The following is a 14884-nucleotide window of genomic DNA, read 5'->3' as shown; positions in this document are numbered from 1 at the left end:
AAATCTCAAAACCTGACCTACATTTTTTATCGATTTGCAAAAATTATCAAACGTTCCGAGTAACAGCTACCTTTAAAAATGTGTATAAAAAAATATTATTGACATAACATTTATTTTATATGTATAATTTTTATTATTATTACTTTACCGTAATTGTTAAATTAATGGTAAATGTTATATAGAACAGTTTGGTTTACTTAAAGATGCGAGTAACATTTCGAGTTGAGACAAGTTTACAAGTTTTCAGTAGATAGGCAACTTGTTAAACATTATAATTTATATGTTCACCTAACTATAGCTACAGGAAGGTTATATATACATGAAGGTTAGTTTTGACATTTACTGCTGATAATTATATAATACAATGTGATATTGATACTTTTTTATACATATACATGTATATTTTTAAAATAAAAATTGAATAATCTGCTGTAGACAAGGCTAGATCACAACATTATGAAAAATGAATGATATAAAACAACAGTTCAATTAAAACAATCTACATACAAACATTAGAAATTTATATATAAAGATTCGACTCAATATATGTACTTTGAACTATTCAATTTCAATAAAAAAAATTCTTTTCAAATAATAAAACAAATCTTTTACAATAAAGAACATAAATAAAATGCAAAACTTAACTCCGAGACTATAATTTACATCTAATGTTTATTGAAAATCTTATAACGCCAGATGAAATGTCCGCGATTCATTACACGGCGACGTTTGCATTTGCAGTTGGAGATGGCAAAAAAATAGATACAAAACCACCACATTGTGATGCCGCCTTTGTATATTATAAGGCGTTAGAATAGAGTTTAAAACTCTATGTCTCGTTTGTTGGGAAGTTTGCTCAAATCGGATACTAGACGGCGAGGGCGACAGAGTAAAATCGCCAGTCGTAATCGCAGTTACTGCCACAGAAATGTATTTTCACAACAAGCAAGAATAACCGTTAAGGCACAATATTGTTTAAAATCTTTAAAATTTAGTCCAACACATAAGAGACCTTGGATAAATTTCCAGTATGGACTCGACTTTGAAAATAATATGATTGTTAAATAAATCAAGAAAAACTATAATCACGGCGGTTATAGCAGCGATATTTATCATGAGATATAATTTATGAGCGATGCTAGCCACTGATTGAAATACTTGAAGTACCAAAATAATTTATTATCTGTTTCGCTTAAAGTATTTCAGTGATTAATAGAGGTTTTTGTTATCTACTATAAAGATAACGTGGAATTAAATTATTGAATAAATCCCTACCTATATATACATATATTAAAACGAAGCTTTCAGTGAAACCTTTACGAGAATTCGAATTTAATGAAGATTATGTTTTTAGGAAAATAAAGAAATATCGAATAAAATTTCATGCTTTAACACTTCCTGAAAATGTATTTAAATGCATTTGTAACTGTATCCGGGAGTTTAAAGCCTATTTATTTGCCTCTTTTTTCGTGTTCTAGGAAAGATTGTATAGATATAATTTTTTAGTAGACTTTCTATCCATTGTTGTCGATTATATCTATTCGGTTCGGTTATTTGTTTTAAATTTTTTGTTTTTGAAAAATCCTTTCAAGTAGTTATTTGGCATAAGAAAAAGAACATATCACATTAATTTTCTTATATATGTAATTTTTTAGTGAGTACCGCCGTTGTGCATTGAAGGAAAAACTTTTATCTTTATGAAACGTATTAATCGATCTGATCATATTTCTATTTAATATTAAATTCATAATCTGTATAGTTCGCATTGTTTAAAATAAGACGAACTATACAGATAATGTTCTGTTACTAAGAATTTGTAAGCGATTTAAACCATTGCCCGAAACATTAGATAACAAAATGTTTATTAAGATTTGTAAATTATTATGACAATATTTGTTTGCAACAAAAACAGAATCGCATATAGTCTGTCCTCACCTCGTGATCCAATTTTAATGTTTGCTTGGAAATACTTCACGGATAATCGTTTTTTTTTTTTTGGTGACAAAGGGATTAATTTTCTGATAACGCATTTATTAAGTTGTAGACGAACCAAAAAAAAAGTAACAATCACTCACTTTCACATTTATAACTGACATTTTGATAGTATTAAAACAGACTTTGAAAATGTTCTTTTAATACTGATTGCAAGAAATGTAAAATCTTTTTAAATATAAATATCGTAAATGAGCTGGTAATATATCATTAATAATAGAGGGTTATTTTTCTTGTGACCTCTGAATGTGTAAAACACATAATTATTTTGTTTTTAGTAGAAGTCATTTGTCACAATTATATTTATATTAAGCTGGTATGAAACAACATATTAACTTATTACGAGCGTCCCGCAAAGTTATGACAGATGAAATCCAATAAGCCCCAAGCAGTTTTTGTCAATTTACTTTGGTTTGGCATAAGTTACGAAAAAACCTGTGAGTGGTCGACTTAGTAACTTTTATTGAATTGTTCACCGTTAACTAAACGTGAAATACATTATTAGTTCTGTTAATTGTGATGAAAGTCAGGTATTAATAAAAATAGATAATTTAGGCGCGTCTGGAGTACCTTCTTAAAAGATTACACAACGTCTCAGTGTTTTAGCTAGATAAAAAAAACCTCTTTAAGTCTTTAGAATGTTTTGAGTGATAATTTTCATATAAAATATCAATTTCATCTAAGAAATACAAACAAAATATAAATTATTGGATATGAGTAAATAATTAATTCATTGAATCCGAGTTAAGCGCGGTATAAATCTTCGTCCCATCCGTATAACCATTCAATGATTGTCCGTCACACTTATGGGAGATACATTCTGATAGATGTTCCTGACGACGGACAGACAAATCGAGAATAAAGTTTGATAAAGCAGATGCGAAACGAGAGCTGTGATCGTGGGCCTCGTTCCTTTATATTTTCTCCTCGCTCTATGATTGATAACGTTATATTTTTCATAGCAGGCGATGAAACTATTTAGGGGGCATGAATGGTTTTATGGGAGGGCTTTTCGCGTGCGTGGCCGCGACGATACGTTTTTCCAGCTCATTGCTTCGGGCTTATAGACGTCATTACCGGTCTCACATATTTATGGTCTAAAAAAGTCGTTTTTTACATTTCAATCACGAACAGAATTCCCGATTCAATGGGCTGTGTTTTTTATGTAGCACGTTTGTCATGCTGTGCCTTTCTGGTTTGGGTATAAAAGCTATCAATATGTTAAGTCGCGTGAAGTGACACCTTGATTAGTCATTAGAACGGTAACAATTTCATATTTCATTTGTATAATTTTTGAAATTCTTTCTTGACTAAGATTTGAATAGGGTTTTATAATTATTCATATATATTAATTATACTTTCAAACTATACTTACTCGATACTTTTTTTCCGTTCTTTCGCCACAATATGTTTGGTACGGGGTCACCTCGGGCAGCGCAGTAGAATGCGGCAATTCCGTTGGCGCGCACTTGGAGGTTGCGTGGCCGAATCGTAATCTCTGGAGGATCTAAATCAAAAAATATAATATTAATACAGTCGTACTGGTAGTTTTTTACAATCAAATTAAAGACATGTAATAAATCAAATGAATTTTTGTTATATTCTTACTATTGTCTTACTAACCTTAACGGAAGTGAATGTTTTTCATAGCTTAAAATGTTACATAGTTCCAAAAAAATGGAGTGGAGTTTAAACTTTTGCTCATAGCCGCGCATTACTAAGTCCATTTGGATCCAATTTTCGACTATGAATAAATTAAGACCGTGTCAAGACCCTCCATAATAAAGTTATGGATGATAATGGAGTCCAATAACACATTCATTTAGAAAACATAATCCTAGGTCAACGGATTCCCTGCCGTGAGATGCATCAAACTTTAATGAACTACGAACGACGGATCAACATTTCGACGTATAATACTTTCTCCGTATTATGGACTTATATTCATTACCCCGAGGGAAAGTAGTATTGAATTATCTTTTAGAAACAGGCGCAAAGAACTATACTCATGGAGACCATGTGAATATTCCATTCCTCTTCCAAAACCCAACATTAAACGAAGCAGAACAAAAACGCCCAAAGGGACTACAGAAAGGACATAGGATAGCTTTTGATTCCTGAACTAGAGAACGAAATCCCATTTTAGTGTTCTATATGTATCCGAGGCCTGTCCCCTGGGTAGCGATCCGGCAATCATTGTGACATTAATAAACGAACCGACCTAATGTATTTTGGGCGTCAAACAAAAATCTAAAATATTCATAGAGCGACCACGGCGGAGATTAGATTTAGAGACATCAAAGACGGATCCGCTTATATTCATGTACAAGGAACAATCATAAATGAGTGATCGTATACATAATTGCAGGTCACTCACCTCGGAACAGTGATCATTTGTTTGTTGTGACATAACAGCGCGGACTTAATAACAGTCGCTCGACGTTCGAATGGCTGCTTTTTGCCAATCTCGCTAACTATCTCTATTGTATGCACATATTGGTTTTTAAATTACGTCAGGGAAGAAGGAAAACTGTGTGACAGATTATGTTTATTCCACGACGGACGAGGACGTGAATGGTCACGTTTTATATGTACGAGGGATTGAAACGGGCATCAGGACGTGCCAACGCACGAATACAAATAAAGGCGGCCATTTTTTGTCACCATCGCGCCAACCAAGCTGGATTAAATTACGCGATGCCTAGACGTCGCTATGTGCGAAATTAAATTGCTTCATGGATGCTATGTCGCGTTTATCACGTCACTCTTTGAGAACGAGACCAGTTTTTCTTAGCCTGCTGTTATCTTACAAATGTTTTATAATCTATTTGTGTTCAAATACAAATATGATATTGTCGGAAGTGTTGTCATGTTGTAAACAGTAATGACACACCACATAGCACGTCAGTTTGCCATGCGATATACAATGCAATATACAATTACTGTGGCGAGGCAAACATTCCATCTAACTACTACTAGGTAGGTTACTGGGTCAGTTTGTGACCATTATCTAACCATTTTTTACTTCAAGTCAAATAAGTCAGTAATTGCTTTGGCGATTATTGCTTACAGCAAGTTTTGTCTTAGTGTTATGTATTAAAAATATAAAATTCAGAAAGGTATATAAATTTAAGCTTGTTTGATATGTTCACTTTATAGTTAACGTAAATATACAAATTTAAAATGATTTTTAGAAAATTTAAAAAAAACATTGTAAATAATAATACTAAATTACAGATAATCCAAATCTTTTGTATGTATTTTAATTTTTTATTGGTCATATTTAATATTTAGTAATTCATGAACGTACATACGTGAAGGTTTGTCTAATAAATTATGTAACCTTAACGAGTACGTGAATCGTATTGAAGTAAATACAGATAATATTTGAAGCCTATTTCATTGTTTTAGCAATATTTATTAAATTTGCTTTTAACATTTGATTGTTCTAATGTTGGGAATATAAATATTCAACAGGATATTAAGATCAAACTTAAATTTAAATTAAGTCGTCATACGAACATATTTTCCATCAAATTTTACTTATGTGGAATGAAGGAAAAGGACGTTTTATGAATTCAAAGTCCACCTTATAAATTTTACTACATAAATTAATAGCACCTGAAATTAGAGTAATTCATGTGTGATTATCATTTTCAACACTAAACAGGGCTGTTGTTATTGGCCATAATAAATGATAAATCGATTCAATACATATCAAACATTGCCATAGCGATATTCGGGATTTATGACAATAGTGTTGGCCGTAGGGTTACGTGAGGGTCAAATAGAAATTTACCCAAAATTTATTATATGGGCAGGTATTAAATTGACGCTGCATTTGCATATTTCAAACGGAAAACGCCATCTGGCGCCTAATCGTCGCATTTATCACTATTTTGTATTAACGACGCATATTGAAATAATTTAAGATTCACTCATTTTGCAAAGTTCAAATATGATCTTTATAAATAAAATTCATTTGTTTGTAGTCAGTCAGTACCTTTTTATATAGGTTCATATAATTTTAAGCCAATTTGTTTATCATATTTCAATTTCGACACTCTAAAGTGAAATCGATGGGTTGTTATAAAAGTTCACAGGAAACGTATAGCTAGTTTTACAGAAAATATTTTAGAGCATTTGATGAAGCAGAACACGTATAAAATATTGGGTCGATGGTGAGCATTTTGATGAAACGGAACCAAATAGTACATCGTTTATAATATTGGCAATGAAACTCAAATTTTATAGAAAAGCAAAAAAGTTACTTAAATTGGTGTGAAATTGAATAGAAATGTTAGGCTATGAAAAATATTACTTTCATTAATGGATGAAAAATAATTCGAATACAAATAAAGGGCACCAATATTCGGCGATCAAAGACTCAGCACCCGGTGTTACCTGAAAGAAAATCGTTTCAAACTTACGTGTGAGATATCTTATGAAAATGTTCCCAGTATCGTTGATAGGTGGTATCCCATTCAATGGTTCTTCTGTCACAAAATCCAAGGGCGGCAAAGTTTCTTCTGACACTTCTATTTCGTCTAATTTAAAAAAGTTTATACGATTGATTTAAAGCGGTTGTCGTATTTAATGATATCCTAATGTATCTTAAGCATAAGGTTACATAATGACAGTGTGTGCTTAGACTATTGTTACATTGTGTACACTTATTATCTATAAATATAATATACAATAGATAAAAGTATATTTAGATAAAGATTCACATCAGAACTCTCATCCTCAAATATTTGATAAAGATACATGGACGCTGCAGTGTTATAAATCAGTCCATTGTTATTCAGAAAAACTAAATTCTCTATAGAGTATCGCAATAAATAAATATCCGGGAGGAGATTATTGAAAGATTTATAATCTGAACGTCTTTAGAGATGGGTGAGATCATTATTCACATTGCTATTGTGGATAGAACGGGTAGCCGGTGTTGGTAACATAATAAACTGTTATATTCTCCGATTTAATATTATAATATAAATAAACATACAAAAAAAATCCAGTTTAAAATAAAACTGAAGTGTACTTTTCATTAACTTATACACAATATCTATATTATAATTGGTACGGAATGAATTGGGAGGCATGAGTGATAGCAATTAAGTTTTTAACCAACTATAAAGTCTTTCATTATAAAATGCACGAGTGTTTGTTACTAGAATTTCCTTATTTTTAACGCTCATTTGCATTCAAATGTCGGAACTCGGGGTGTTAAACATTTTGTGGAATCATGTTTTGGTGCCAACACTATGGAACAGCATAATGAGGATAACAAGGAACACTGGTGGCTTAATATTTATGACGTGAGAGAGCTTTTGTAAATATTTACAGGAAGCTCTTGTTAAATAACTAATCAAATTTTATACTTAGTTTTACTAAATATAATTTGTCGTAAAGTAAGAAGCTGCATTTTAGGATATTAAGATTGGTCGTTGAATGACTTTAATTTGAACTGAAATTAGTATAAATGTAAAGCCTATTATATGTGAATAGAATGAAATCAGTAAATATTCAGAAGTCGAAATAATTACACTAATTAGCTATTAAGGCAATAAATCTTATTAATTACAATATTCAGCCTCAAAGTATTGAAGATATATGTTTATAGATTTCCACAAACGACCTAATTTTGGCCACATAAGAAGATTCCCGATAAAATGAACAAAATTACGACCGTACAATGTTTTTAGTTTAACGGATTTTTGACGAAATAGGACACTATTGTGGTAATACTATTTTAGCTTAATAAACTAAAAGCACATTATATATTGGTACAATGGTTAAAAAAAATATGTAACTACAGTTGAGTGTTCTAGGAATATATTATTTTTTTTTTTATAAAGAGCAATATAATTGTATTGCTAGACGTTTTTGCTTTTAATAATGTACATATATATTATAGCTGTATGGTCATTTCGATAGACTTGTACGAGTATAACGTAAATTATTATAACACAAGTGCAATTTCGTTGAAAACTTGTAAAGGGGAGTGCTATCAATAAAATAGCAACGCTTTTACTAAAATGTATTTCTACTTTTACTAATATTTTGTAACATTATCGATTTTTCTAACTGAAATTTTTCTAAGCGGGAACGAGTGAGCGATTTTGTATTCGCGTACTCGGCTTTCTGTTTTTGATGTTAAAAAGGTTCTTTGAAAAGTAATTTGTTCAATTATTTTTTATCATTTTAACAATTAAAATCTTTTATACACATTGCTTTATCATAATTTTAACATCTAAATAAAGGTTCGTATTACGTTAAACTGTCAAAAGCCAAAATATCTTTTACGATGCCAGGGAAAGCATGTTTTATTCTGAATATTGTCACTCCAATGCTAAAGTTTTTATGTTATCATATGCGCAAATGGAGAACAAAGTTATCTTTTAGGTATGTGAGAACGCTATGCATATATTTAAATTGTAGCGTTGAAACTTAACAATGCTTTTACAGGAAAAACTTCACTGTCTTTATACGGAAGCACGCCATTTGTAACCAATGGGTGGTAAAATTCGAATAACTGAAGTTAAGTCTACAGGGAAATTTCATAATTAAATTTATAAATTATTTAGAACAATGCACATACCTATAACTATTTAAAATAATGTTAATGGCTATCTAAATATACCTTTTCCATTTCACAAACCATTCTTAATAATTAATCTTAAATTTTAATACAGTTTCCTTATTAGAACTCAATTGACTAAAGACTGGCACTGTTTATGGTATTATAATGTTTGTTACAGCTCATAATATAGAAATGAAAACAAATTATCTAGTTTTTTAAAATAAAAACACACGAGAATAACGGTTACATGATATTCTGCTTATCATAAACAATAATACTCTAGAGCACTTCGAAGTACACTCGCCGTCGAAATTACTTTGGCCCATTTATTTTACGTCAACATGCATTGCATATGTTGCGCCAAATATGCAGTATTAAAAATGTGAGAATTTCATAAATTTAATTAAAACAAAGATATGATTTTTCTTTGTGTTTATTAAACTATGTTATAATTCATATAAATATTTAATGTTTAGTAGAAACATTGTCTATCATTTGTTAAATAATGAAATGATATACAAAATCTGTTAAATGGGAAAGATGTTAGTATTTTATATTTTCCGATACCCCATTTGGCTGTATCCCTATAATACTATTATGGAACACACTGCATGAGATGGTCACGTAGCTCAAAATGTCGTGTTGATTTTAGATGGGTAACAAAACAGGGAATGTTATTGTGTCATTTGTATTGTCATTTTGGTAAACAAAGTCAGGACGTTGTTGCTTTGCGTATAACTCTAGAGAGGCTTCGTTTTGTTTATTACTGTGTCGTTGATAAATCACAAATCCTTTTGTTATAAAAATATTTTCTGTCTATGATGTTAATTATGGATTTTTTATTGTTTCTGTTTTTTTACACATCAGATATAAATATTAACCTACATATAAATTACTTTCGGTACGTTAATTACGATTAAATGTCAGTGGGTGTGTGTTTCAATCTACCCACGCGAGTCAATGGAAAAGTTATCGTGTTGTCCACAACGATGAATACAAAGTTAATTAGAATAAATAATAACAGATATTAAAGGAAATTAAAAACATCTCTTTTTGTCTCAATAATCGTTTTCAACTGTGTTGGAAAATAAATATTTTTATCTTTATAATCAATTAATTGGTTTTGTTCATTAAAATATTATAACAACCTTATAACTATTGTATTTCTTAGACCAAATTCATTAGGAACATATTTAGTTTAGGAGAACTCTTTAAAATAGCAGTTAATAATTAAGATTTATTTCCTATGTATAATTTGATAATAAAACACTACATGTACGCTAAGATCTCCGGGAAGTGCATTATCTCGTTACTTGAAAATGCCACCTGCTGCTGAGTTGCCCGTAATTACGGATCGGGGCCATACATCAAACACTCGCTTCTATTAATATTTTGTTATACGAAGAATAAGTGTGTATCTAAAATACAGAATTACTATTTCATTTTCACATCAATGTGTGTTAAAAAAAAATACAGTCACTAAAATAATATTTATTTATATTCGAATAAGATATGGATAGTCAGCGCTTAATATAAATTAATATTTTTTTATTTATTTGGTTCATATACAAATTAAGTAATCGTGATAAATATATTGTCATTATAGTATTCATTCACAATACTATAAGAAATTTTAATTGCAATGTTTTCTTTAACAGTGAAAAAAAAGAATGTTAATATTTAGAAGTAAAACCTTCCGCCTCCCTAATTAATATTCAGAGACCAGTTAACGTCTAATGAAATAACCACAACAAAGCGTCCGCAGCGTTTAAAAGAGTTTTTGCTTAAACATTAATAAAAACCAAACCAGAGAGAATTTAGGAATTGTTATCGTTAGAAAAAAAAAAAAAACTATAAATCGATCAAATCGCATGACTAACTTTAAAAGACTCCAATTGCATAATAATCCGTGCGAAAGAGCAGGAGGGTAGGTTGACATTCGCCGTGGCGCTGTGTTACCGTCAATTAATATTCAGCGGCCAGCGACCGTCTAATGAAATTACCACAACAAAGAGCGCCGCTGAGGGAGATTGTTGTGCAAATACAAACATCGAATTCACCGATAAAGGCGGCGCAAGGAAACAACAAAAAAATATGGAAAGCTGTTGCTTGTTGTTTGTTATTATCGTTACTACAACCAGCTAGTAACGAGACCTGTTTGTGGGACTTTTTTCAATTTTCTCCTAATATATGTTCTCTTCTTACATTTAATTAAAATAGCTAGTAGATTTTTCACTTGTTTCGGTTACTCAGGAATACACTTTTTTATCATTATGTGAATTGCTGTTAAAACTGGTTGAGCAAAATTTCGGTCAAAAATATAATGTATTCAGCATATGACAAAAAATATTTTGATTATATAAACAATGCCAGATGATAATTATATGAACAATGCCAGATTTAACATTAAATATATAGAATGTTAGACGTTTTGCTTGTTACACATCTTAGAATATTTTCCATACAATGTCTTTCCTTTGTTTCCCTATATACTGTCTAATTCTACAATTAGCTATCCATCTCACCGTAGAATTACATTTATATAATTCTCGATGTTTACCTTTATACGGATATTATTTTAATATGAACAATTTTATATGAAATTTAACATTAATTAATACCTATTATAATATTTTGTAGTTTTATTCCTTTGTGATTGCAAGCAATAAATTTACTTTGACTTATTGACTTTACCGGTATCGATTGTTGCTTGTTGATTTTAACCCCGGTAAGTCTATGAAATCTTGGCTTTGTATGAAAGATAAATGAAAATTCACAACACTCAAACTCAATATTACAAACTAGGTTTAAGAAATTCTTTCTTGTGTAGCTGTACTGATCGCCTTCTAACTGAAGTTTGTCAGTGGTGTAACTGTTAAGCCTTGCAACTATGTACTTCTACCGATTTCATATTTACTCAGCTGGGGGCTTTTCTTCTTTTCTTTCTTAAACACATTTGTCGGGGACAGAACCTTAAAATCTAAATCACTCTGTAGAAACTTCGTTTTTTCAGAAGAACAGAATACATCTTTTAATATTCCTTCCAGATGCTACCGTAACGGGATTTAAAATAATTATCAACTGCCTAAAATAACTCAAAGGGAACATTTGTATGCTTGTTTAATATTAGATATATTTAAAAAGGGCGGTGGTGATATTAAAATTTATTACAATACAATAAAAATATTGTGTCACTACGTCGCGTCGCTCAGATTTCTTTCATAGGTTTTTCACACTCTTTATAAACGATTAATGAAATGATGCTTACATCATTTAAAGTATTCAAAACATTTAAATGAAACTAGTATTATTCGGATTTACTACGCGGATTTTATTATTTAAAAACTACATAATCCCGACGTTTCGGTTACTTTGCAGCAACCTCGTCTGCCCGTGATCACGGTTGCTGCAAAGTAACCGAAACGTCGGGATTATGTAGTTTTTAAATAATAAAATCCGCGTAGTAAATCCGAATAATACTAGTTTCATTTAAATGAATACTTGCGAAAATCTTAGATCTCATTATATTCAAAACATGTATTTAGTTTTTCAAGTTTTAACTGAAGAGGTATTTTTTAATAAGCATGATGATATATGCATCGGTGAACAATACCTTAGCAACAAATATATCTTTACATTGGCTTAAGTAATAAAAAATAAAATTTGTTATTTTAATCGAATAAAGTTGGAAATAATAAGGAAACTTCATAAATTCGATCTTCTGAGATCATTTAATGCAGGAATTGAACAAATAAGTGACTTAAGACAGTCAAGTCGACTTTATCACAGAAGACTTATAGTCAATTTGCAAAATATGCCTTAGAGCCGGGGCTGCGCTGAAAATATACCGGAACGGACCGAGTCGAATATACAATTGAATTTCAAGCGAGATCCTAAGAAACCCCCCAATAATAAGAGTCTTGGAGCCGGTGTCTTCAATCAACGATAAAAATAAAGTATCGAAATAAAACTGGCATCGCATTCGAATCACGTGCGGTTTTAATTCAAGTAAGTAAATTAAAATGTGGCTGGTCGGGTGGTCCGTTTGAATACAAATGCTTTATTTGGGAACCGGTTTCAATTTTGCCTCACTAACTCATTTCACTACGCCCTGAGCTCTAAACTTATTTATGATCATTTTTTATTTATTAAATGGGGTGATCGTTTGGATTTCTACCATTTATTCATTCGAAAAGTTAAATCCTTTGATTCTGATTTTTAACATTGTATTTGATTTTTATAAACTTTGACGTTACTTTATAAAATATTATAATTACGTGTCTTGTATCACATCTAAATTATCACAACACTATAATCGTAAATAGAACATCCCATCCACTTCCAATAAAGATATCTATAACTTCAATTCAATATATTTTTAACTCATAATATGATTTGGGCTAGCCAACATTATATGATATAAATAATATCTGAGTCTGTATGTAAAATTATATGCGAACTGAATATCTCTTATAATATTGACATTGAAAGCGGCGGTATAGTGCCCATTCCCGCTAGAGTAAATAAAACTGACACGGTTAGACTTATTTACAACCTATCAGCCTCTGGTGTAGTCTGAAATTTCTCTGTCAAGCCCTTATGTGCGCGCTTAAGTGCGTTGAAAAACACTTTATTGTTAGAATGTAGCGAAATGTGTTGTAACAAAACAACAGTGTGCCCAAAAAACAAATCAAATTTAGACTTAATGTAATGTTTAGCTTTAGCTAGATTTCAGCTAGATATTATGGAAAAGTAACATTAATAAAAAAGTACAATACTTTATAGCAACATTAATTTATTCCAATGGAAAATGAGACCAGCATAACGACATAATTGTTGCATAACGTGACGTCATTGCGTGAGACATCGTCGCGTTTGTAATATTGAGGCGTACAAATTGATAATGGCAGTGCGTCTTTGTAGAAACTAGAATAAAAACTATTTGTTTTATTATCATCTCGCACGCATTATTAAAAAGAGCGCATTGTCTTTCTGCAATATGGGTCGGGACATTAGTTTAAATTACTACGCTGTCGAAATAAATTCCGTTAAAATTTTACATTTTTCACTCAACCTGCCGCAGCTTATGTAGGAAATGTTGAAGAGATCCTACAACTTCTAGAATAAACTAGATTAATAATATTAAGAACAAACACAGACGGTCCCAAAGCTTTGTACCGAACATCATATTTTTCGAACTATTCGACTGGTGGCCTTACTATAAATTAAAATCCAAAATAAATTATTATGAATCTAACAATAAAACATTAAAAAAACATAAATAAAAACAAAAATATTTTATGGTACATTAAAAAAATATAGACGTTTATAATACTCTTTAAGTTTTAGCATCATTTTAATTACCGCCTAAGTAAAAGCAAGGCATTCACTTGATTAATCGTATCGTTCAACCGCAATTTAACCCATAAAAGGCAAGCTGTTAGGGGTAACTTTAGTGAAGTCCACTATCTGAATGAAAAACACGCTGCTGGAAGCACGTTATACAGAATAACCGTTTTTATTGGAAGGGTATTTTAATGGGTTTTTAGTATAGAAACCTCTTTGTGACTCATTTCAACGAAATTATTTAATAAAGAAGCAGCTTTTCGTATAATGAAACAATATTGAGCCTAATCAAAGCGAGACATCGCAGGGATTTGGGAACGACAATAACCTACTTAATATATGTATTTCATGAGAAAATCTGATATTTTGTTTCCACACAAAAATATAACGTTTTTTTATATGAAAGTATTAATTTTATTAAAAGTATAAAAACTGTGTTAGCCTCATATTAAATACATATTTTTGTAATTGAGAACGCATGCTAACATTCGAAACATGTATAAGATACGGTTTAATTGGAGTACAACGATAACCACTAATTTTCAAACGAACGTTTATTTTCATCAGGATTGAATCCGGTGTGATATCGACTGAGCCGAATCTGCGGAGGGGATGGCGATAACATAACTCAAGCCGGATTTCGGTATGGCCAAAACATCGCATGCCACTTTTATAGTGAATATTATGAAATTAACTTTTTATTTATGATTAAACTATATGATTAACGAATAAACTTTCAAATCTACTCGCAATACGTAAATATTTTCATTGATATAAAACAAAAAAACACGGTAATATAGTAGCGCTCGATAGTAAACAATTAGTTACAGACCATTCATGAACTAGCTCAGCATGTTTAGAATAACCCTCAGTATCAATCATATTATAAGTCATTAATAAATAATTCTACATGATTATGTGAATAGTGAAAGCGGCGAGGTATACTTACAGAAAATAAAA

At 30.8% G+C, this 14884-nt stretch overlaps 1 protein-coding gene across 4 annotated transcripts in view; it reads right to left on the bottom strand.

The window, feature by feature from the left end:
* LOC116772247 (tyrosine-protein phosphatase Lar) overlaps positions 1-14884 on the bottom strand; it is a 210186-nt gene that overhangs the window by 57956 nt on the left and 137346 nt on the right. For all 4 annotated transcript variants that reach the window (XM_061522132.1, XM_061522133.1, XM_061522134.1 and 1 more), the window contains exon 4: positions 3368-3499. In XM_061522132.1, coding sequence (XP_061378116.1) covers positions 3368-3499 — 132 coding nt within the window. The remainder of the gene's footprint in view (positions 1-3367; positions 3500-14884) is intronic.

The sequence above is a fragment of the Danaus plexippus genome, chromosome 12 (genome assembly GCF_018135715.1).
Source record: "Danaus plexippus chromosome 12, MEX_DaPlex, whole genome shotgun sequence".
Taxonomy (NCBI): domain Eukaryota; kingdom Metazoa; phylum Arthropoda; class Insecta; order Lepidoptera; family Nymphalidae; genus Danaus; species Danaus plexippus.
The sequence above is the reverse complement of the archived record's forward strand: the minus strand, read 5'-3'. Positions and strand labels throughout refer to the sequence as shown.